Source organism: Orcinus orca, chromosome 21, assembly GCF_937001465.1.
Source record: "Orcinus orca chromosome 21, mOrcOrc1.1, whole genome shotgun sequence".
NCBI lineage: Eukaryota > Metazoa > Chordata > Mammalia > Artiodactyla > Delphinidae > Orcinus > Orcinus orca.
In genome coordinates, this window is record NC_064579.1 from 5,265,663 (window position 1) to 5,290,032 (window position 24,370).

Below are 24,370 nucleotides of genomic sequence, written 5' to 3' on the forward strand. Positions count from 1 at the left end.
ATGCCAAAGCTTGTTCCGCAAACAAGGATGGAAAAAATGAGAACTGGAGCTTTGATTTCCCTTCCTGTGCCTTTCCAGTACAGTAACAAATTATGCATCTTTGACTAGGTTTCCTGCTCCTAACACTGTTAAACTTTGGTGACATGATTATGCAATGGCTTCTCTGACATCCACTTAAATATTCCCACTTGAGATGAGAAAAGAGCATGAAAATTCATTTAGTGAATAAAAAGTTGTTCATCCTTGGCCCTGTTGAGGACGATTTTCCAATGTATGCCCAGCACATACTGGCCTTAAGCAGAGTGGGATTTGAGATCAAAGAGACCTGGGTTCACATGCATAGTTTTAATTAGCATATTGTTTATATTGAAATGAAGTTTCAGTGAAACTTCAAAACATTTCTCTTTATATAACTAGCCTCAGAAACTTTTGTATGTTCACTTTAACTCTGCAAATACAGTATTTGGTAAATGAATGAATGAATCAATGTAGAAAAAAGGTCTTTGGTTTTGGTCCTTAAATGCCTACAGACTTAGAAAGTGATATAAATATACTATCCAAACCTGGGAGAACTTGGATTTGAAGAGTTCCAAAAGGACTACTAAGAGGCAATTAATTCTGTTGCCCATTTTGAGTGAGGGCAACAATGTTACTAATATTCGAGCTCTGTGATCTTGGCCACACCACTGCTCTCTCCGGGCCCCAGTGTCTTCCATTGCAAAGTGACTTCTGTTGACTAGACCAAGTTTTTCTTGCTTTGACCACTAGCCACAGCAAGAAATTAATTTTTCTTCATCACCTAGCTCACATTCACTTATATCCAAAACAAACTTCATGAAGCAATACTTATCCTTCATTTGTGCAATGCACTCTATTTCCTGCTGTATTTTCTCTTAATTTACATTTATTATGTATTTATTAATTTATTAAATGCTGTGCCGCCTCCTTTGGTCATTTTGCAGGATTCCCTCCAGGCAGTTCAGTGGGCTCACGAGTGGGAAACACTTTTTTTTTTTTTTTTGCGGTATGCGTGCCTCTCACCGCTGTGGCCTCTCCCGCTGCGGAGCACAGGCTCCGGACGTGCAGGCTCAGTGGCCATGGCTCACGGGCCCGGCCGCTCCGCATCATGTGGGATCTTCCCGGACCGGGGCACGAACCCGTGTCCCCCGCAACGGCAGGCGGACTCTCAACCACTGCGCCACCAGGGAAGCCCCGGGAAACACTCTTTTTAAGAACTTTAGAGGCTGCCATGTCTTACGATGTAGGAAACAGTAAGAAAGTTAACAGTGCTCTTATTTTCCTTAATGGATCCTCACCTAAGTTGTAAATAGAGCCTTAACTGGCCTCTTAATTTATCTTTTCCTGTAATAAAACGCATGACATTTCCTGACCAGTCTCCTATCCCTTAAGTGGAGAGTTGGCCTGGTTAGTACTGAAAAAATTTTTCCTGGTATTAACCTAGAAGAAACATAAAACGTCAACTATGTTTTGTGGCCGCGCTGCGATGTTTACACAGTTCTGGCTGATCATGTGTCCTTCAAGAGTCGGAAAGTTTGGGGTGACTGAGGTTCTTACGACTTGAAATATGCCAAGGCAGACAGGCAGTCTGTTAAGCAAAACCAAGATGCACCCAATTAAATACTTTGTTTGCATAGATGCAAAGGCATGGAAATTTATGTGGCAAGGTCTGAATTCCAAAGTTTGTTTTGTTTTCAATTACACACCTAACCAAATGCATAAAGTCCCACAAAATGAATGTAGCGAAAATGTCATCTTTTGTATTTTTAGATTGAAATATGGAGCCCATGAAAGTGAGGCTGTCATGAATTTTCACAATTGGGGATTGTGACTTATAACCAGGAAAAAAAATGTCTCCACACAGCCACATCTAACAGTGATAAACAGTTTTTATTCAGGCAATGAAACATGGAAAAAATATATTAGTAATCATTATAATAATTTCATTTGTGTGAGTATAACTTTTACAAATATTTACCTGACATATAAAAGGGAAATTACTTGTGCATATAAAATTTATGTAGATGATTTATTCCACACAACACAATCCTGATAGCAGTAGTCAATGCAGCGTTAGATTCCTCTGGACGAGGCTCCTCACACACTTTGTGGCACCCGTGGGGACACAGTGGAAGCAGATGTGCAATTAATTAACATTTACTTGTTGGCACGTTAGTACACAGGGGTATCTATTGGCAAACACACACTTGCTAAAAGCGACACTGAAAAGGTTGCTGCTACCTCTGAGATTTCAAAGAAATGCCTGGATCCTGGCTCGCTGGGTGGGAAGGACCAAGCCTGAGGCTGAGCGTGTGAAATCTGCAGACCTTCCTGCACTGGGTCGGGGGCTGGTTTTGGAGCTCGTATTTTTATATGTCCCCTTGGAAATTATTCACAGAGCATCAGTTAACAACGTGACTGGGAGATTCTCTGTGGAGCAGATTTCAGATGCCGCTAAAAGGCAGAGGGACAGAAAGTGGCATCTTCAAGGTTCTAAAGTGATGAATGGATACAGGGAAGGTTCAGACCACACCTCAGCACCAGGCCTGGTCTCCGCCGGCTGAGTCAGGGCGCTAGACGGACCGTCACAGGCCAGCATTGCACGCGACATCTCCATAGTACAACTATAACGAGAGTGTGTATATATATGTGTGTATATATATGTAGTAGCTGTAACCATATTATAGTTAATAAAGTCATTCCTTAGGAATCTTGCTTGTCCAAATCTAACTGCATGCTAAGAGGCACAGAAATGGGATTGCATTTGGATGAAAAAACTATGGAAAGTGCAATCTTTAGTCTCCAGAATGCTAGCTCTGGGCACTAGGGGGTGGGTCTTCGCTGGAAATTGTTGTTCATACAATCTTCCAGAGGAGATCCTTAGACAGAAGGATCTATCATGACCATTCCTTTGCCTTTACTACATGGGAGACTCAAGGTTTGAGTGATAAGATGCTTTCTTCAAATCACTGGAATCTGGAGGCCAGTCAAACCTTTTTAGACAGAAGTCTCCTTAAAATACTTCTTTATGAAAATCTTTGAAGAAGATGACCCTATAGACTTTTGGCTTGACATTCTGGGATTCCCAGACTGTTATTTGTTCTTTAACAAGCAAATAATAATCTATCTTTTAAATTCTTCAGAATATATACATCTTTACTCTAAAACACTTTGCTTGAATCATTTAGTCCTTCAAACACCTAGTTTCTCTCTTTCCAACAAGAGGATAAAGTAAGAAACCACCCAAGTCCGAGAGCAAGCCTGCATGGTCACAAAACTACAAAGAGAGACACCGGTCGTGGACAATTCATGAGATGGCTACCAACTGCAGCAAAAAACCAAAAGGAAAACAAAAGGGAGCTTTAGGGATTTTACTCCACTAAAAAAGGACGTGCTGAGTCATTTCCATTTAGTGCACGCAGACTCACCATTGCCTGCTCATCACAACTCCATTTTGAGCTTTAGAGCCATCAAGTCCTCTGTTACCTTTCAGTAAAATGAAAGTAACATGCTTTCATAAAGTAACATTCAGTAAAATGCTTCACTCTGGCTGCACTGAGTGAGCCCAGGGACATTTGGGGCAGTTTACTCTGCTGGCTTATAATCAGTCAGTAAGAATCCAAGGCCCGGTACTAAAGTATCTAAGTATTTGTGTGAGAGTTGCAGAAAGTGTGGGACAGGTAAAAAAAGGTAACTGGCTGGAAAGAAGATTCAACTTGAGCCATCCTCCAAAACGAAAGGTAAATCTTCCCTTGGACTCCAGATCAGCTTGGAAGGCTGCCAGGTCCTCAGAGTTTTTCACCATCACATGCTTCTACACTTCCTAATCTGGACTAGGTCTGAAGATGCTAGAAGCCACGCAAGCAAACTGGGCTTCTCGGTGTTTCCAGGACGGTTTCACAGAAGGTCTGGGCAGGTCGCTGGCTTCCAGGAGTGTCTCCAAATAAAGTAAATTTGGGGAGGTCTGACTGCAAATGACTAGCCAACCAAGTGACAAACTGTGCAGTCTGTCTTCCAATAGATCCTCCAATTAAAACACTTTTAGGTAAAGACTATCCATCTATACTTTGGCAAAATGAAAAACTCAGGATATGGCTCTGGATCCAGAGCCTCAACAAGACCACTCGTGTTCCCAAACCACCGTCCAGGCCAGTGGCTTCCTCTCATTTTCCCTTCATGTTTGTCATAGGGAGTATTATTGTCTAGTTTACGAGTAACTTGGCCCCGCCCATGTTTTGAAGCAAAATTCTAGGCCACATTCTTACTCTCCAGATTACTACAAGTTTCTTTCTCCCCCTTATGTTTTTAAAAAAATAAACAAACATACTTCTTTCTGCCCAGTATATTCTCTTGGTCTGCCAGCTGGACAAGCTCCATGTTTCTTCTTGTTGGAGAAAATCCATCTGTTCAATTAGAAGGAAGACCATTTCCCTGTAATGGTCATAGCTGAGAGGCCAGTAGCAAGTATTACTGAATAAGGACCCTTTCGTTTTCCTTGTGCAGCAACTTTACTCCCTAGGGTCTAGTTTTAAGGGGTCTCTGCTCACCAGTGTGCTTGGGAAAGACTGTCGTCACCTCTGTTTCAACACACAGCTACTTTCCCTTTTTATACACAAGAAACCTAAAAGAGAGGACTGTAGGTTTATAACAGAGACCCCTATACTAAGCCTTTCATGCGTCAAACAGAGCAATACAAAACAGGTAAACATGGATATGTCACCAAAACACAGCAGCAAAAAGGTTTAGCAACGTTTCTTTCTGCAAAACGCAAAATGAGTTTCTCTAGTCATGGAGGATTGGAAGAGGCCGCAATCACACTGCCTGGAGACACCTGCTCCTCCAGGGACAGGGCTGTAGCAGGGCACTCACGTCAAACCCGTGACTGCTTTCAGGGCCCAAATGATTGTCACATCACTTCTCCAAACACAGATCATTTCTGTTGTTCTTGGGTTTTTTTGTACAAAATGTTAAGACGGTAGGCTTTAAAATACAGCCTAAGCACCAATTGTGAGAAATGCATATTGGTTAAACAGGACTTCTGCCTTTAAAAGACATTACTGACCTCCCTGGAGCTAAAGATTGCAACCGTGTGAACAGTACACGGCTAAAGAAAAAGTCATCTCGAAAGAGCTAGAGCGGGTCTCCACGAGGCACAATTCATTGCTGAAGTTGGGTCATGCAGTAGTTTTACAAGAAAAGTACGAAAACTTACGTGTACTGGAGATAATGCGTATCACCGTGAAGACGCTCAGGGTGTTCAGATTAAGACAAAAGAGTGCTTTAAAACACCTGTGTGGATTTGGTTTCGCCTATCAAGTGGGCGGGGTTCACACGGGAAATTTCCAGTTGGGGGTTAAGGGCCCCGCCACTCTGAATGGAGCCCAGGAACGGCCTGAGGAATTTGGTTTTGTGAGTGGGATCTGCTCCCTTCACTCCCCTCCTCCAGTCTTCGAATGGCCTTGGTTTAAAAATATTCAAAACGCACTGATTTTTGGAGTGCTTGCACGATTTTTTCCTGCCCATTTGGTTGAAAATTCTACTATCTTTAAGTTTGCAAGGTTTTTTTTTTTTTGCCTTTGGGGAAAAAAAGTCTGAAGAACAATGCATCACACTTGGAAAAATCCAACTTTTGCTTCACCTTACGATTGCTAATGGGGTTAATTAAATAAGATCATCTAAACCTTTGACAAGCAGACTTCCTTTGCATATTCCAAATAGAGAGATAATAGAGAGCAAATGTCACCTTGGAGCAACAAATGGAAGCGGAGGAGACTGATGGCGCTAGGACAGACTTGCCGAACCCCAGCTGTGAGGGATCCCACAAAGTAGATGCCCTGGGCCTGAGGACTAACTCCAGAGGGGCCGCCTGCATCCAGGCTGAGGAGCATCGAAATACGGGGCAACAGGACACTACGGCCGACAGTCTCCCTTATGTGACACCTGAGTCTGAGGTTATGAGTCACGCCAGACATGGAGTCTGGGGGCTTCACCTCCCCAACCCCCCAAATTCTGAAGTTGGCATTCTGAGAAAGGACTCTGTTTCAAAATAGGGTTTTACATTTATGGAAATATGCCCTTCTGTAGAGAAGTTCTTATTTGATTATGCTTCAGGGAAAAAAACCAAAACAAAACCCAGCAGCATATATAAATATGCGTGCGTGTGTGCATGCATGCGTGTGTGTGAGAGAGAGTGCGTGTGTATAAATGGGTACTCAACTGGAAGTAACAATAGGCCAAATCATCTCCTCAAATAAAACCACTAATATTGAAAATTAAATGTAAACGATGAAATAAATTTTTAAAAAAACCAGACAGGTGGTGGACAGGATATGGTCCCAAATAGTAGCCATAAAATCATACACTGAACGCACCTGGGGAAAGTAAAGATGACTTTAAAACAAACCAAAGATAGAGAATCCCGCCCAGACTGGGCAGCCCGTCTCACTGAGCCCGACTCACTGAGCCCGACGGGTCGGTCAGGCCACTTGTTCAGCGGCTGCGCAGTAAATCCTCCAGCGGCGCCTCCCGGGCGGGTGCGTCGGCAGCAAAGCGGGACAGGCAGCGGTAGGTATGTGCTTTTGTAAAGTTCCGTGGTTTTGTTTTTTTTTTCTCTGCAAAGGGGCAATTATTCCTGGATAAGGCAAGATAATCGTGGTCACGAGAGAAGCAGCCAAATGCAGATCTGCTGAGCTAACAGGGGAAACTCAGTCCGTCTTTCCCAGCTTTGCAATCAGCTCGTCACAGATTTTCGTCAGTTCTTCAATTTCTTGGTTCTGAAAGATAAATGATGTGATGATGCAGTCTGTGTCCCGAGATAACGGATCACAGTGAAATAGTCCCCAGACTGGCTATACTCCTCCCTAGGCATCCCAACTCAGTGGTTCTTAACTTTTCTACACCAGAAACCCTTTAAAGAAAGGAAAGCTCTATACCTTCTCCCCTGAGAAATGGTCTTGTGTTCACAAAGTTATGCTTATATTGAGTAGGGGGTAAGGGTAATTACTGGCCCTCTGAAGTCTGTCCTTGAAGTTTGTCAAACTTCCTTGCTATCATAAGAATTACTTGGGGGTATTTGTAAAAAAAAAAAAAAAGAAAAAAAAAGTATCTGGGCCTCACTTGATCCGTGAGCATCCCCAGGGACCTGGGATTCCAGAGTCTAAGTATCTCAGGGGCCACTGTCTCAGGGGTTATCAGACTCCATGATAAAAACCCCTGCCCTGGCTGAATGGATGCCACCGGCCTGACAACATGATTGGAGACACAGTAAGAAAAACACTAAGAGGCACGGAAAATGAAGTCTAAGAGTCACTAATTAGCAAAAGAATGGGGATCGTTATCACCACTCATTTTTACTTCCGTAGCAGAGTTTCTCGACCACATCTGGGCAGGGCCAGTCTTGGTGTGGGGCGCATCCTGTGCACCATAGGGTGTTTAGCAGCACCTCTGGCCTCTACCCACTAGATGCCTGTAACATCTCCCAGTCGTGACAACCAAATATACCCCCAGACGTTGCCAAATGTCCCCCTGGAGGGGAAAATTGCGATGAAGGGGGAAGATGGCTTCACATATTATATTACAGAAAAAAACAAAACGGAAAGAGAAAATAGGTAGCTTCGGAGCCTAAGCGTTTGGTCCTCTGAGCTTCAGTTAATGCAACCTCCTCTCTGTACCCTGCCTGTGGCCAGGTCCCACTAATACACCTGGGAGTATCTGTTGCCACCTGAGTCACTTCCCAAAGGAGCTGGATTGAAGCGTCTGCGCAGAGATAAGCCCCTTTCATCCAGACGACACGGGAGCTGCAGCCGAGGAGGAAAAACAAATGTCTCGGTGGGTCCCCTCTTACCTTCTGCTGAAGGGCCCTTTCCAGGGACTCCACCTTCATCTGCTCTTTCCGGAGCCCCGCGTGGAGAGCAGCGCTCTCAGCCTTTGCTTTTGTTCGAACCTGAGCAATCTCCTCATTGGCTCTGTTTATGGAACGAAGGGACAAAAAGCACATGGTTTGTCATCAGTCGCGGCTCACGATAGGGATGCTAACCGCTGACACCTGTGACACAGAACTAGGCGAACTGACTCCACCATAGAGGAAAAAGAGGAATTGGTGAGCTATATAATTCAATTTTAATTTATAAAAATTCAATCTACACACAACTGCTAAGGAGATTTCCATGATGCAAACCAACGGCAGAATTGACCTTAAAGGCACACGGGACCCTTCAACATTCACATGCCACCAGAAAACAGAATCACATGACAGTTTCTACAACAATCTTAGATTTTTTTTAACCCAGTACAACAACAGGTAGGATCTCTGTGGATTAACACAGCCAATGAGTCAGGATACTAACCACTGGCATCTATGAAACACAGACCTACAAGCAACTTTATTAATTAAAACTCTCCATTAAAAAAGGAGATTCTCACATTTAAAAAATGGTAATTATGTGACATGATGGCGCATTAGCTAACTCTATGGTGATATGTATGTAAATGTATCAAATCAGTGTTGTACACCTTAAACTTACACAATGTCTTATGTCAATTATAGCTCAATACAGCTGGGGTGGGGGGGAAAGGATGTCTGGAAGGATAAAAGAATGATTTCCTGGGGTGAGGAAAGAGGTGGGAACCCATTGGGAGGGGGAGAGAGTGGGAGGGAGAGACTGTATTTTTTTATTCTTTTTAATGTCTGAATCTTGTGAAGAGTCCACCTATTCAAAAAACTAAATAAGACACCCAGGTACACACAAGTGCAACCTGGAATTGCAAAGTAGTGATTTTTTTTTTCTCTGTCAATCTTCCCACAACATCACGAAAAGTGAAATTCTCATGCACAAGCTCTTACTTGTCCAGTTTTTCCTCCGCATGGACTTTCAGGGCCTGGTACCGCTGCTCCTCTTGTTTAACTCTGGCTAAGTAATCCTGAGCACATTTTTTCAAGGCTTCTTCATTCTGTTCCCAAGTGACAATTTAAAATGAAAGAAACAAGTCATTTTGTTTTCCTTCTACTAGTAACATGCCACATATCAGGGTTTTCGTTAAAAAAAAAATGAAAAAACCTAATACATTCAGATGCCTCCAAATAAGACTCCATGGTAGTTTGAAACAGGCACAAATAATTCTCACTGAAGAAACTGTAGATAACTTCATGTATTAACTTTCAAGTCATACAGTAAGTTACACTGACACACCTGCTTTAGGAAGGGCAGATATTCAAAACTGAAGGGCAATCTGATCCCCATTTTAGACAAACCGGACAGTCATTTTTATGGTTAATATGAGAAAAAAAAAAGTGTTCACTGCTATAAATGTGTCTTAGTGACGGTGTACAACCAGATCAAATCAATATGCCCACTTATACTAAATTTGAAACTTTACACCTACTTTCTTCCAGAATATGCAGCCTGTATTTTTCAGTGCTATGGCTTGACTCCCTTTTACTTTTACTAACATTAAATTGGTGAATAATCAAAAAGAACATTTCTAGAATTCTCCTAAGTCTGAGGGTCCCACGGTTCTTACACTCCGTGCCACACTCTGGTCGTGTCCAAGGCTTACTGACCTGACCCAGGGGAGGAATGACCAAGACACGCCACCCAGGGGCCCCAATTCCCTGTTTTAGGCCACCTGCACCTCTGGCACGTGCGTTTGAAGACCCCTTATCAAGAAGACACACCACCAGGGAGGCAGAAGGCAAAGGACGGGCTACCTTCTTGAACCCTTCCAGGACGCCTTTCAGGTTCTCGTATCTCCTGAACAGGTCGGAGAGGGACCTTTCCACCGAGTTTAGGTCGGCCAGGGCCTGCTCCTTCTCCATGGTCAGCTGCTGGAAGCTCTTCTGAGAGGTCATACTCGTCCTCTGTTCATCTTCTGTGAGTCATGATCAGAAGCAACGCACGTTCTCTCAACACACAGCGCACAGCCGCCCTCCCGAGCCACCAGGCAGTACGCTGGGTTGGGGAACCCAGCAGGTAAGGTAACAAAGGTTCCACCCTCAAGGACTGACTTTCTGGGGGGGGAGACATGGTGACAGGTCGGGGCAGGGGAAACACAGCCGGGAAAGAGGGGTGAGCAGTCTCTGCCAGAGGACAGACGGGAGCGGAGACCCAGAGGAGCTGAGGGCGTGAGCCGTGCGTCTACCCAGGCGTCGGGTGATGCGGACGGCAGAAAATACCGTCTCGCCGCCTAAGTTAATGCAGGAAGACCTGACTGACTTAGGGAGTCGGTCCTTACAACAGAGGCTACAAGAGATTCTAAATGCAGTGCAGGAGGGTGAAGCGCTGTCCTTTTCTAAAGGCATCGATGGGTCTGGCGCAGGGAAAGCACCACCTGCAGCGGAGTGGGGCCGCTGCATGGAGCAGAGACGTCCCCCCGGGGGTACGAAGGACGAGGTGAGGCCGCCCACCCTGGTGCTGGAACTCGAGTGTCTGCCGTCCTCTAAAAGGAACCTAACGACAGTGATCCCCATTATCTGCAGATTCCCTGCTCGCTATTTCTATGTGTAGCCCCCAGATCAGTATGTGTGGTGCGCCCCGGCCGTTCGGGGACACGCGTGGAACGGCAGAGAACTGGAGTCACCTGCCGGGCACGCTCTCGGCTGAAGCCGGACAAGGCGACGCTCTGCCTCGTTTCATGCTGCAAACAAGTGTCCTTTTCAGTCTACTTAGGGCCACGTTTTTGGCATTTTTGTGCTTCCTGTTGGGGATTTTGAAATGGGCCCCAAGCCTAGACCGCAGGGCTGTCTCGTGTCCTAAGAGCCACAGGGCTGGAGGTGTCTTAGGGGGAAAACACGTGTGAGATGAGCTCTGTCCTGGCATGAACTGGCGTGAACTGGCCGTGAGCTCAACATTAATGAGTCAGCAGTATACCTTAAATAAGGTGTCTTTAGACAGAAACACCCATAAGGCAAGCTTTCCTGAGGATCAGTGATTCAGTATCGGCTAATTCAGTGTTTGGGCAACTTCATCAACTACTGCAAATAATAAGAATCGCTTGTATCTCCGGGATGGACAAACTGACGTTTATATTCTGATCTGAAGATCACCTTTGGATCCCATGGCTCGTACCCTAGAAAAAAACTTCCTTACCGATCATTTGGGCAATGGTCTTCTCATACTCAGCCACAATTTTCCTTAAACAAACAAACAGAAACTCTTATCAGAAGAGAATTTTACTAACAACGGAAGTTGGAGAAACGCTGCCCCAAACAATTAAACACGTTAACATGTACTGACAAACTTACATAACCCAGTTACCTGCTTTGGGGCTCTCCTTTTTTGACGCTTAAACTAAGATTTGTTAATGTTCAGAAAGGTTTTTCTTGAGATTTTGTTTAACCAGGTTTTTGTTCTATTTACAGAAACAACTGCCTCCACCTTTTCTTTGCACTTGCGTGAATGACCCCAAGGCAATACGTGAATTCTGCTTAGAGAAGGGAATCTTTTACAAAATAAGTTAATGACATTCTTGGGGCTCTTCCTAAGAGACCTGACCTGAGTTCAGGCTTCCCCTGGCCCCAAACCACTCTTACAGGTAGTGGGTCCCCTCTGATTCAGATCCGGGTTTTATTTGATTGTCCCAATTCCAGAAGTATTCTAGGTGTTCAAAGAGGTTTAAAGATTGCCCTGTCGTGTTAACCTTTCTTTTAGGGAAGTGCAGTGCTTTCCTGATCCTGCCCCGTGACGGGTGCCCCTCCCTGTGACCTCATCCCCCATCGTGAGAAGTGACCACTCCCCCGCCCCTCACGGGTGGCGCCCATCACGCTGACCCTGCATCCAAGTTCTTACGATGGCTGCTGTAAGCTCCCCGAGGTCAGGGGCCGTGCCGTCCTCCCCACCATGCCAGCACAGGGACTTACACCCGGTAAATGCTCAAAGAACCAAATAATACAAGAGCCACAAATTAGAGTGGACATATTTAAAATGTTTCTTAGTCATTCAAGTGCCGACTGCACAGTTTGTAGATCAGTTATGCTCCCCAGGCTTTGATGCCATCTTCGGCTATTTCACAGCTCCTAACTCTAGGGGGTGAGCAGCAAATATAAAAAGATTTCAGTGTAAAGTCAGTTTTGTTTCCTGTTAACATGCTTTTTATAATCTATTCCGTGGTTGTGAAATCTGAAGCTACCACGTATAATTCGTTTTAGAAATTATAGTGTTTCCGTAGTTGAGTATGTCAATAAATCTCTGTATTTCTGTTCTTATATCAAATATCAAATGGATATTTTTGCACAAATTGGTCTTTTCAAAGGACAAGAATTATGTGGGTTCTGCTTATTTGCAATGTTCTGAACAACCCAAAATGAGCTACAGCGTTTGAATACAATAACTGGTCGGCAATCCTCAGGAAATGACCCCATCAGTCACAAATCAAGGTGCAAATAGCAAAGCCCTGGAGTTCTCAACAGCTGGTTCTGTGTAAGCAAATACTGTCATCACTTCCTTTGTATTAAATCTAAAAATGCATAAAGGTACCCACCCCTCCCCCAGACCTCCACTCTAACCTCATCTCCAAGACTTCTTGTCGGGTTTCTTCGTATTTTTTCTTCCATTCGCTTGCTTCCATCTCTTTAGTGATTATCTAGATTATAGTGGAGATAAAGCTTGGTTTCACCTACTCAATGTCTTGAATTTAAGACTAGAGCCTGAAAACAATACACAACCAGGTCCATCTGAAGGGAGTCAATCTACAATAGGAATAAAAAAACCCTCACCATTCGTGTATAACGCTCATGACACTGGGGAGGTGCTCTCGGCTGCAGACGATGCTGGAACGTGGTCACCGGGACGAAGGTGACCAGAACCTCTCCCAGGAAAGCTGCAAGTGGTTATTACCATCTCCAGCTCGGTCCAGGGTCTGGCTATCGGCCCAGAACCCTGCTGGGTCAGGACGCCAACAGCTGAGCCATCTGTCTGGCAGAGACTCATCTTAACAAAGGGTGACGCCACAGCACCAATTTAACTAGGCTGAGAAATGAGACTGACACCAAATCAGAGCGGGGGACGTTGGCCTGGCCGGACAGTCTCATTCTGCAGAGATTTCAGATTGGGTCAGAATAGGGCCCCGACGTTCCTCCGGGCAGAGGCATCCATCTCACCGTTGGCAAGATCTCACTCGCCGGACCAGAACCCATATTGCTGCGTTTGGGAGGCTCGTGCTAACCGGAGAGAAACACTCTAAATTCATGGCCTCAAATGCCATTTGCCCTGCACAGAGCTCAGATGGGCACCTATCGTTCTCCTGTGATTACACTTCTCTGTGCTTCTTTCTAGTTGGTACAATCTTTATTTTGGTGCCATCTATCAGGATCTCAAGAACTAGAAGCCAACCTGTCTGCTTCAGGGGGTCAGGCACATCTTCGATGCATCTGGTGGTCCTCTTAGAGTTTTAACTCTCAGGAGAAAGAAAAAGTCATTTTTCTCATTTACAGGATTTTGTAGGGGCCTCCTTACCACAGCGCCTGTTTTGACAACAGGACTAGCTGACACCCCTAATTACTAACTTATTGCTATGTTTTAACAGTTCGAAAGACCTAGGTCAGAGGTACTTAACCACTCTCATTATATTATAAAAATTATATAAGTCACTACACGGAGGGAATTACCTTCTTAAAAAAAAAGGTGGAATCATCAAGAAACACACAAACCAAACACATAAACTACAGCAGAGAAACACAACAGAGGAGGGAGGTAACTAATGGTAGCTAACAGTATCTTTCATATTTTCCAGATCACCCAGGAAAGGCCTAGCAGAGATCTATTTTGAACAGAAGATGTTCAATAAACACGATACAGGGATTCGAGAGTTGAGTTCTTTAATTAAAGAATGGATGAAGGGATTATAGGCATTAAGATGTGAGAGGAAGTCTGCTGGGGACTTTTGGGAAAGTCCTAAAAAAGAGGACTGTGCTCCTAAAGAGAGGTGAATGGCGAGAATTAGACGTTTTCTAATGCTAGGCATTGATGTCTGCAGTGTGAAGCACGGAGCTGCAGCAGCCATCTTAGGACCATGAGGGGAGCTGACCTATGACATTGAAGGGGACAGGCCAGTACACTGAGGATGAAATGGCAAGAACTTAAGTCCCTGATGACCCAATTTGGCTGTGGGACACTACACAGATGTGAAAAAGAAGTAGGCATGCGGGCTTCCCTGGTGGCGCAGTGGTTAAGAATCTGCCTGCCAATGCAGGGGACACGGGTTCGAACCCTGGTCTGGGAAGATCCCACATGCTGCGGAGCAACTAAGCCCGTGCGCCACAATGACTGAGCCTGCGCTCTAGAGCCCGCGAGCCACAACTCCTGAGCCCACGAGCCACAACTCCTGAAGCCTGTGCACCTAGAGCCCATACTCTGCAACAAGAGAAGCCACCGCAATGAGAAGCCCGCGCACCGCAATGAGAAGCCCGCGCACCGCAATGAAGAGTAGCCCCCGCTTGCTGCAACTAGAGAAAGCCCGCGCGCAGCAACGAAGACCCAATGCAGCCAAAAAAATAAATCGATAAAATAAATAAATAAAAAATAATAATAATAAATAAATAAATTTATAAAAAGACAAAGAAGTAGGCATGCATTAAATACTAATACAGAATGATCACCACGATGTATTTTTAAGTGAGAAAAGCAAGGTACAGAATGGTATATGCAGTATTCTACCATTTGTCTAAAAGAGGGAAGAAAAGACACGTATATTTATAATTGCTTGTTTCTGAATAAAATAACTCTGAAAGGAAAAAAAACAAGAAAAAAAAGAATGGATGAAGGTAGGAAACAATGTTATATTCCTGCAAGTCTAGAATTTAAGAAACTTTTAGGCACGAGCATATATCCTCTGTGAAATGAAGGTGCTGATTTAGTTACATACGTGGGTAAAGTTGGCAAAATGCGATACGTAAAACTTCAGGGCTAAAAGATAAAGAAGTGCACAAAAGTTCTCAAGGATGTTTCCAAGTGTCAGCTTTGCCCTCTGGATACCAGGAGGCCAGGAATCCAGCTCCAGCGAGGCGTTTTACAGGGAGCCCTTGATACGAGCTACAAGTGGAGGAAACAGGGACTTCCAGCTGGGGAGAAAGAACTCAAGCCAGCAGAGATGGAAGCTACCCACTGGCACACGGGCTTTACAAAGAAACGGAGCCAGAGTGGACGCAGCGAGGAAGCCTTTACCTCTTCTCGTATCAGGGTGAGCACGGCGGTCTTGTCTGATTCACTGAGGCAGATGCCGTCCAGCGGGCTCTCCCCTCCACAGGCCACGGACACAGGGCCCTTCTCCCCCAGGGACTCCAGTAGTGCCTGTTGGGGGAGAGGGCACAGGTAAGACGTCCGCTCTTCAGCTTCTTAACCCCAAATATCCTCTGATAACTTCCTCCTGAAGAAACCGATCACACCCTTTAAAAAACACGTTTCAAGGGGAAAAAACAGCAGGGGAAGCTTAAAAAGAAAACACCTAGTTACAGTACGATCTGAAGGAAAACCCGTTCTAATGAATATCAGGGAGGTCTTAGCTTCTGTTTTAACGGACGGCCTAGAGAAGTTTTCTTCTCATCCAAAAAGGAGACAGTGTAATTACAGAGGTCAGTCACCAGAGAGTCATGTGCATAAAAGAGAAAACCATCTGTGGTTAATGTCTCGTGAACCTGTGGATCTCTGGGGATGATGTGTTCCATGTAAATAAATTCCCAGAAAAGTGTCAACCTTTTTACATATAGATGCTTTGGATGGAAATGTTTCTAAAATGACTTTCAGGCCTAAGCAGGTAGAAATGGCAAATATATGTGAACTCTGACCCCACCCCGGGATGATTCAGGATCACAGGGAATTTCAGTGGCCCCGAGGGCTGGCACGTGGAGACCCAGCGATGTTGTCACGTGCACAGACGCCAGGGTCTGGGCTGCATTTCCATGTCCTGGGTCTTCCCGACACTGAGTTTTCAGTTCCCTTCCGTCAACATGTCACCTTCTGAGGTGCCAGATTGATTTTTGCCATAAACCTGGGTTCCCGGGAGCCACATTCAGTTACGATTTTGTTTTTCACAAGAACGTGGGCTTTGTACCATTTTTTTTCCTAAAAAGCATTTTTGGGGGTTATTTCCTCCCACCTATGTTAACTTTCTGTATAAATGGGGGAAAAAGCTGATCTAATAACACCCAAAATGCCCGCCAAGGTGACCTGGGAATCTTTTTTTAAAAAAATTATTAGAGTTAGGGTTAGGATTAGGGAATAATCTTAATAATCTTCAATGTCAGCATAACTCATTAGTTACTGACTGGAATCAATTGGGCTCTGGTATCTTGTTTGAATCGAGCTTGAACAGGAAGTCCAAGGTCAATGTAGACCAGTGGTTTTTAAACTTTTCAGGGTCATTAGGGACTCACCCTCTCTCTAGAAAATGCTCAAGAACATGCACATAAATTTCACCTCGATCTTCACTGCCCGCAGCCAAGGGTCCAATAGACAAACCCCTGGCTGAGGCCACAGCAAAGGGAAAATGCAAAAGCCACAAGCCGGCAGTGCCCGTTCCAGCACCATCTGGGGGAGGCCAGCCCACCATGCTGACAGAAGCCCGAGGCCCCCCAGAAACACCTTCTATCCTGGGGGAGCTCCATCACCAGAGCCAGAAGCTACTAGGGGCCGGCAGCCCTAACATGGCCCCCAATGACCCCACCCCCTGTACGAGTCCTTTTGGGTAGCCTCCTCCCCTTGAGTTAGGCTGGACCCAGTGACCCTCGTCTAAAGCACAGAAAGTGGTAAAGTCATGCGGTGTCACTCGTTGACAAAGAGGCTCTGGCTGTGAGAAGCTCTGTGGAGAGGCCACGTGGCAAGGAACGACCGTCTCTGCCAATGGCCAAGTGAGACAGCTTGGAAGCAGATCCACCCAAGTTGAGCCTGGAGGTGACCCCAGCCCTGGTCAGTACCCTGAGAGCGGCTGGGGAGAGACCCCGAGTCAGAGGCACTCACTGAAGCTGCCCCAGGACTCCCGACCCAGAAAGGATGAGATCGTGATCGTCTGCTGTCGGTCGCTGACACACTGGACATCTGACTCATCCCCCCACCTCCCGTGCCACAGTGCCCATCAAGACTCCTCCCAACCACCCTGCTTCCCGTGTAACCTGCCTACTAGGTCCAGCCTACACATTTGGTTCATCTCGTCACATTTCCGATTCTAAATTATTACATTTTAAATCAGTCTTTTGTTTTTATTATTCTAAATCAGAATCCCTAAGACAAATCAACTCTGGGAAGCTGGTCCCCTGTGCCTTCCGTGACTCTCACGTTAGCGAGAGTTTGGGAAATAAGACAAGTTTTCTTAGTAAGGGAAATATTGTCTGTTCTGGAGGTCTGCATCTCACTCATCCTCGAGGGGATAAATGAATTCAGTCCGCCCACTTGTTTAACGACTTCGCTCTAACAAATGAGGTGCCTGGAAGCGGCAGCGTTCCGAGCTGGAAGATCAGGCCTTAGATGGGGACAAATACACCTGGACGAGTGGCTCTGCAGCCGGCAGCTCTCCCGGCCACTCCCTCTGCCTGGCCGGACGCCACAAGCCCCATGACTCAAAATGCAGCAGCTCTTACGAGGAATTTATAGCCGTGGCCTATTTTAGCTGCCTTTTCCAGTCCTCCAGGATTTATTTAGCTTTTTACATTCCGCAGTCCTTTATACTGTTTATCAAACAGCACAGAAAGCCTACAGAATCTACCATCACCAACAACTGGCCTGACCATCTCTTCCTGGGCTGGGCAATCTAGTACGTGTTTAATAAAGATGCTAAGCCAATAGATCAATCACATCCTTCCAAAAGGGTCCTGCTTCACATCCCCTGGTCTTTCTCCCTGTCCCACAAAGCATTCACCCTTGAGGACCCACAAAGACCTGTCTACAGACAGTGGGACCCAGGGGAGTCTTGGCTGTAAGTTCACAGTGAGCGCAGATGTCACAAAGTAATTCTCTGCTCGCGTCCTTGCGATGAGAGAAATCAGGATCCCTAATCTGTCAGGCTCATCCCATTTGTCCTTGAACCTGTTAGAGCAGTGTCCCCCCTGCCACTTCTAACGGAGACACACTGGAAAAGCCAAGTGAACTCAACTTTTGAGAAGTTTAAGATTTCTTTGAAAAAATAGCAGATTGACTCCTAAGTGAAAGATGCTGTAGACCAGCAGCTGAAAGGAGAGATGACCACCCTCCGATCTTAAGTTACTTGGCCCTGGCCGCCCCCTGGTGCTGGGCAGAGACTGCAACAGGAATGCCCTTCAGAGCAACACCCAGAGGCATACAGAGGCACAGGCTAGACTAAACAGACTTCTTTTTTTTTGCGGTACGCGGGCCCCTCACTGTTGTGGCCCCTCCCGCTGCAGAGCACAGGCTCCGGACACGCAGGCTCAGCGGCCATGGCTCACGGGCCCAGCCGCTCCGCAGCATGCGGGATCTTCCCGGACCGGGACACGAACCCGTGTCCCCTGAATCGGCAGGTGGACTCTCAACCACTGCGCCACCAGGGAAGCCCTAAACAGACTTCTTAGTCAGTGTTTTGAATATTGCAAGTTCTTTATGCAATGCTGATTCAGCGTTCTAAGAAAGTAGGAAGTAGAAATTAATTTACTTCTGCAAGTTCAACTGGAGTTACCGTTCAAAGATGACAACCCAGGACGTGGTCTTTGCAGGGGGCTCTGGAGACAAGGCTTCCCCCATCTTCTCTCTCCCGCTCTCCCCGAGCTTTCCCGCCAACGTCACGCCACCACACAGCAGCTCACGGCTTTCTTGCTCTGCCTTGCACGTTACCCCTTCCCCGCATCTTCACAACCCCCCTGCCGAGGCAGGGAGGTGGGGCTAACTCTGTGGATGAATAACTGGGGAATGTGCAAGCGTAACCGGGGCGTTTCAAGAACGTGGGTTAAACCTCCCCAATCTGCAGACCAGTGCCTGGGCCCCTCAACACAGCCTTCGACCATCCCTTTGCCATTTTTACACACAGAAAAGACTAGACGATGCTCCCACAGTACCTGGAAAACGTCACAGGAAACTGGTTTCCCTAAGGGCATGACCAGGCAGTTTGGGGAGCGGAGGGTGGAGTCTCATCCTTTTGTGGGAAGGACCCCCTCCCACAGATGCGGGGGACACTTCACTACTTGCAGAATGGTGGCCTCAGTGGCTCCTCAAAGTGACTGTGTCATCAGCCACGGTGGCTGTGCTGGGAATGACTACAAGACCTGGCTCCCGGAGACCACCGTCACTGCTGTGTAATGCTCCTGACAGGGGACCACGCTCCAAGTCCCTGGCCCCTGTGTGCATGTCCTCCTTCTGCCCGGCGCCCACGGCTCCCTTGCCCACCCTTACGTCCCTTACTCTGTGTCCTCCAGGGAGACACCGTGGGTTGCAGTCCAACGGTGAGTCACGAGAACGGTTACTAGGACAAGCAACGTGCATTAAAATAAATGAAATAGAATAGAAGACATCAGAGTGAGCCACAGGAAGAGAGGCAGATACTGTTCTGTGCAATTTGTTTGATAACAATACAAACGCGTGTGTTGAGATGTGCCATACGTACCTACGAGCCAGGATGCAAAGTGTATTCTTACTGTGGATCCAGGTTCAGAACGTTTCTGTCACAACTTCACCTAATCCTTCAGCTTCAACTATGCCCTGTGTCCTAAGGGCGCTCAGATCTACTGAAGCCAACCCTGACCTTTCCTGAGCTCACGCTGTGTGCTTCTCACTGTCTATGGGAAATGTGAACCGAGAAGCTGGTCTCACAGATGTCTCAAAGCCACACGTCTACGATTCTGCACCTCCTCTGTACTCCTGATGTACTGGCTCCTGTGTCCAGCCATGTTCACTGTGGCCAGTGCTGGGGTACAGGGGCCAGCACACAGTCACGGTCCCAACCCGTGGGGCAGGCGGGGAGAAGAGAAAGTACCTCCAAGGGGCGGGCCCACAGCAGTGAACCAAAGCCCGTTTGGCTGGGCAAGGGTCTGGCGTGGGAAGGAGGCAGGGGCGGCGTAGAAAGCCGCAGAGGCCACAGCAGAGTCTGAGCTCAGCCTACAGACAAGGGAAGCCAACGGAAGGGTTTAAGCAAAGAGGAACAACTCTGGCTGATGGAAGAGGAGGACAGAATAGCCTCGGGAACAGGGAGATTCATTAGGAAACTGTCACCATGCTTAAAGAGACCAGTGGTGGCCACGGGCTGGACAAAAGTAGACGGATTTACAACATCTGCTTTCTGGACGTGGAAACCACAGACCCTACGTGTGGGAATACAGAGGACGGGGGAGTCCAAGAGGACCCCGGGGTTGTGGCTTAGACGACGAGGTGGACAGCGGTGCCACCTGTCGAGACGAGGCCCCTCTGGGCTTGGTCATCAGCAACGCCGACCACTCAGATGTTCAAGGCGGAAACCTCGATGGCCTTCGGCGACTTTCTGCAACCTCCACCTCAGCCACCACGTACACCCCGGAAGCCACCAAGCAGTGATGGTTCTGCCTGCTAAGTCCCAGCCTCCGTCCCATCCTCTGATTTACTACCGATCATGATGCTCCCTACTTCAACCCCCAGGAGAGTCCTCTGCTGCGTTTCCATGAATTCCAAGCCTCCCGGCACGATGTCTAGGGCCCCAGTGGCCTGGCTCTCACCTAACACACGCACAGCATCCTCCGATCACGTGAGATTATTCGTCCCTACAACTCCTTATAAAGCCCACGCTTCTTCTCACTCCCTGTCTTTGCACAGTACAACTCTCCTGCCCAGAACACCCTTCATTGCCTTATCCACCTGGCAAACCCCATTCTTCCTTTAAAACTTAGTTCAAGTGAGGAACCCAGAAGACCCCACCTTAACCACGTGATCAGTTAATTCCACCAATAATGGGATGCACCGATACCCATGAGGTCCCTTCTGATGCATTCGTGCCCAAAATGTGTAAACTGAATTTAATCATGAGGAAACACTCGACGAGCCCAAACTGAAAGGTATTCTACAAAACTACTAACCAGCGCTCTTGAAAAGAGCCAAGGTCCGGAAGGACAGAGACAGACTGAGGAACTGTCACAGATTAAAGGAGATTGAGAACACGGGCACTGAATGCCTTGTGGGGTCCTGCCCTGGATCCTGTGCCAGAGAAAGGACACTAGTGGGGTAGCTGGTAAGACCTGCATACGGTTTACAGAGCAGACAATAATACCGTACCAGCGTGTACTGATTCTGATTACAGGAGAGGTTAAAGTTTGAGGAGCATGGGTGCAAGAGTTATAGGAATTCTTTGTACTATTTTTGTAAGCCTGAAAGTTAAAAAGAAAAAAAATTGTTTTTAATTAGCTCAAATCCAGCCTTCCTGACACATGCCGCGCGGTGGGTCAGCCCAGTCCTGGGGACACATCCTGGTGTAACATTCACCACAGGGTAACCCTGGTTTCCATTTTGTAATCTACAAGCGGGGCTGCTCGAAAGAAATACAACGTAAGCCATATGTAATTTAAAAATTCTCAGTAGCCACATTTAAAGAGTAAAAAAAACAGGTGAAATTAATTTTAATAATATAGTTTCGTTAACCCAATAGATCCAAAACATCAACATGTTATCAGTGTAAAAAGTTAGAGGCATTTTATTTTCCCTTCTTTTCTGCGCTAAGTCATCAAATGCTGGTTGCACTTTACACTTGGAGGACATCTCAGGACGTCCAGCTACAGGTCCAAGATACTAGTGGTCACCCTCCGAGACGCCTCAAGTGAAGGAGCTGTGCTTTATTTTTATCTTATGCCCGTCACCAGACACAGACTAGAATTTAATTACTGAGTTAACATGGGCTTCAAAACAAACACTGAACCCCCCGTGCTCACACCCCTCCCCCACGAGCCTGGGGACTCACGGGCACGGCGGGTCCATCCTTCTCCATCTGTTGGCACGTCTCCTTCTCAGTGCCTAAAACACAGAGAGTCATTTTTAGAGTCATCCCAAGAGGTTGTGCCTTTCCTTCCCACCAAGAGACTCTGGGAGACCCCAGCGCAGGCCCGGAAGGACATCTAAGGGCCCCTGAACAGCATCTCAAGATCTCGGAAGACGCGCTACATTCTGCTGACCACTGCGCTGTCGGTGTTCAGGGTCCAAAACATCCAGAGGAAAGAGGAGCTTACGGTCCGTCGGCCTCAGACGGAAGCACGTCCTCAGGTGGAGAGAACGGCAAGGCTGCCCCCTTGTGTCCATGAAAAGTTTTGCAAGTGAGTTGGACTAACCACAGGGTCATTTCAGAAAGAGGAGAAACCCTTAACGCTGAAAGCTATTTTATTACCAAGTTGGAGTGAATCTGAATTCCAGCCCTGAAGGGTACGTCAGTGGAATTAATGTAGCAGACAAAACAAAAACCTAAATTTCAATGCCTGAACACTAAATTCATTATCCTCCCCACACCCTTCAAGCTGGTTTTCTGGGCTCCGCTCTACCACCAGAGTCAACGCGTACAAAAAACCAACACGATGCTTTTTCTGATTAAAGGAACATGCACTCGTTGAAGAAAAATTTTAAATATGTAAAAGCACATAAAATGCTAAAGCTACAATCCTCCACCTGCAATCGCAAATGACTCCTTTAGTGCACTGTCGAGAGTGAATTATTGAGAACACAAATGTGACCATCACTACTTCGCTTAAAAACCTTCAGTGGCTCCTCTATATTGATAAAGCCCCAATTCCTCAGGACAACCCCGGGTTCCCACTTGCCCTGTACTCACGGACAGCTACTGGGCATTTTACCTGTGTGACAGGTTCCTTCCCATCCCTGTGAGAGACTCCTTGGGGTGCACCTTCGTATTTATCTATCAAGACTCAGGCTGAAGGTGATATCCCAGGACACAGTTCACCCACCCCACACGACCAGGGCCCCTGCTCGCTCCCACGATGTGGCTCATCAGTTACGAACAGTGTTAACGGGAGCTGTTCTGTTAGCAGAACCCCAGCTCATAAAGTTTCTGCCAAAGGAATCTCCTCCTAGTGAGGAAGGATATAATTCAACAAACATGGACCATGCATCTGCACTAGAGGAAAATCGAAGATGAATCACTCATCGTCCTTAACCTCAAGAAGTTTATCAAAGGTAACCTTCCATCAAATATAACCTTCCATAACTAATACATAGAACGTACGAAGAAATGCTGTGGGAGCCAAGTGTCCTTTTTGAGACAGACCGCCAAGGATGGGCAGAATCTCTACAGGACAATGGTGAAGAAAGGCATTTCATATACAAGAAATAAGTGTAGGTATGAGAGTCCTAAGGGTAAGCCTGTGCAATGGGTAAAGGGGCACAAAAGGAAATGGCAGACGGGGTCTTCGGAGAAAACATCAGAGCAGAAAAGAGGCCTGGGAGGAAATGTGGAACAGTGCCTGGAATGTTTATTTTATAGACGGGAAACAGACCTGGGTAGGTGGGGAGATAACTCTCACAAAGTCCAGATTCCCACCTGCTTCTCTGGTTTGACGATAGATCATTAATTTTGAAATTCTAAGTATAAAAGCTCCACACCGAACTATGCTGCCAAAGACCTGAGTTTCTAATAATGTTTAATGAAGTCGGGAACACGGTGCCAAGTGCTTCACAATGAAGGTTAAGGCCGCAGATACAACCTGGGACCTGGAAAAGGGCCTCGGATTTAGAATGTTCTAAAGAGGAAAACAGCACTAAGCTTCAGCACAGGTTGGTCTAGGCCCTTATGAGAACATGAAGAAGCATCAGTCTTTTTCAACCCACCATGTCTGCACGCAGGAAAACTTACAATAGTTGAGGGTAATGAAAACCATCTCTTCACACGTTAGCCTTGTGGTTAAAAGATCGTGAAGCCAAGACTGCTGGGAACTCGGACCCTAGTCCACAGCTTACTAGACAGGAGACCGTGGCCGAGATCCTTAACTTCTGTCTCACTTTCCCTCTCTGATAATGGGGAAAAGAATGCTGCCTAATATGAAATAGATAAAAAAAAAGGAGCTACTGTATGGCACAGGGAGCTATGTTCAATATCTTGTAATAACCTACAATGGAAAAGAATCTGAAAAAACATATGTAACTGAATCAGTTTGCTGTACACCTGAAACTAAGACAACATTGTAAATCAACTGTACTTCAATTTAAAAAGAAACAAAAAAAAGAACGCTACCTAGTGAGGAGACATGAGTTACTACACGTAAAACACTTAAAACAGTGCCTGCATGTGGAAGCAACTATACCTGTTAGTCGTTATTATTTCTATAAGGGAAACCAGGAGCCCAATAATCCCAACATGGTTCCAGGTCACTACACGTGAAGATGTGGCCAGACTGAAATAATTAGGAAAGAATTCAAGCAGTCTGATACATCAGTGTCTCCGTACATCCTGCCACTCAGATCCA

General features: G+C 46.3%; 1 protein-coding gene across 11 annotated transcripts in view; it reads right to left on the minus strand.

The window, feature by feature from the left end:
* Positions 1 to 1,889: 1,889 nt before the first annotated feature.
* The window catches only part of TACC1 (transforming acidic coiled-coil containing protein 1), a 112,855-nt gene continuing 90,374 nt past the window's right edge, over positions 1,890 to 24,370 (minus strand). For all 11 annotated transcript variants that reach the window (XM_033415062.2, XM_049704271.1, XM_049704272.1 and 8 more), the window contains 8 exons: positions 21,865 to 21,917; positions 15,174 to 15,299; positions 12,518 to 12,594; positions 11,103 to 11,146; positions 9,725 to 9,885; positions 8,861 to 8,967; positions 7,862 to 7,982; positions 1,890 to 6,791 (listed from right to left, as the gene is read on the minus strand). In XM_033415062.2, coding sequence (XP_033270953.2) covers positions 6,723 to 6,791; positions 7,862 to 7,982; positions 8,861 to 8,967; positions 9,725 to 9,885; positions 11,103 to 11,146; positions 12,518 to 12,594; positions 15,174 to 15,299; positions 21,865 to 21,917 — 758 coding nt within the window. In that variant the 3' untranslated portion in view covers positions 1,890 to 6,722. The remainder of the gene's footprint in view (positions 6,792 to 7,861; positions 7,983 to 8,860; positions 8,968 to 9,724; positions 9,886 to 11,102; positions 11,147 to 12,517; positions 12,595 to 15,173; positions 15,300 to 21,864; positions 21,918 to 24,370) is intronic.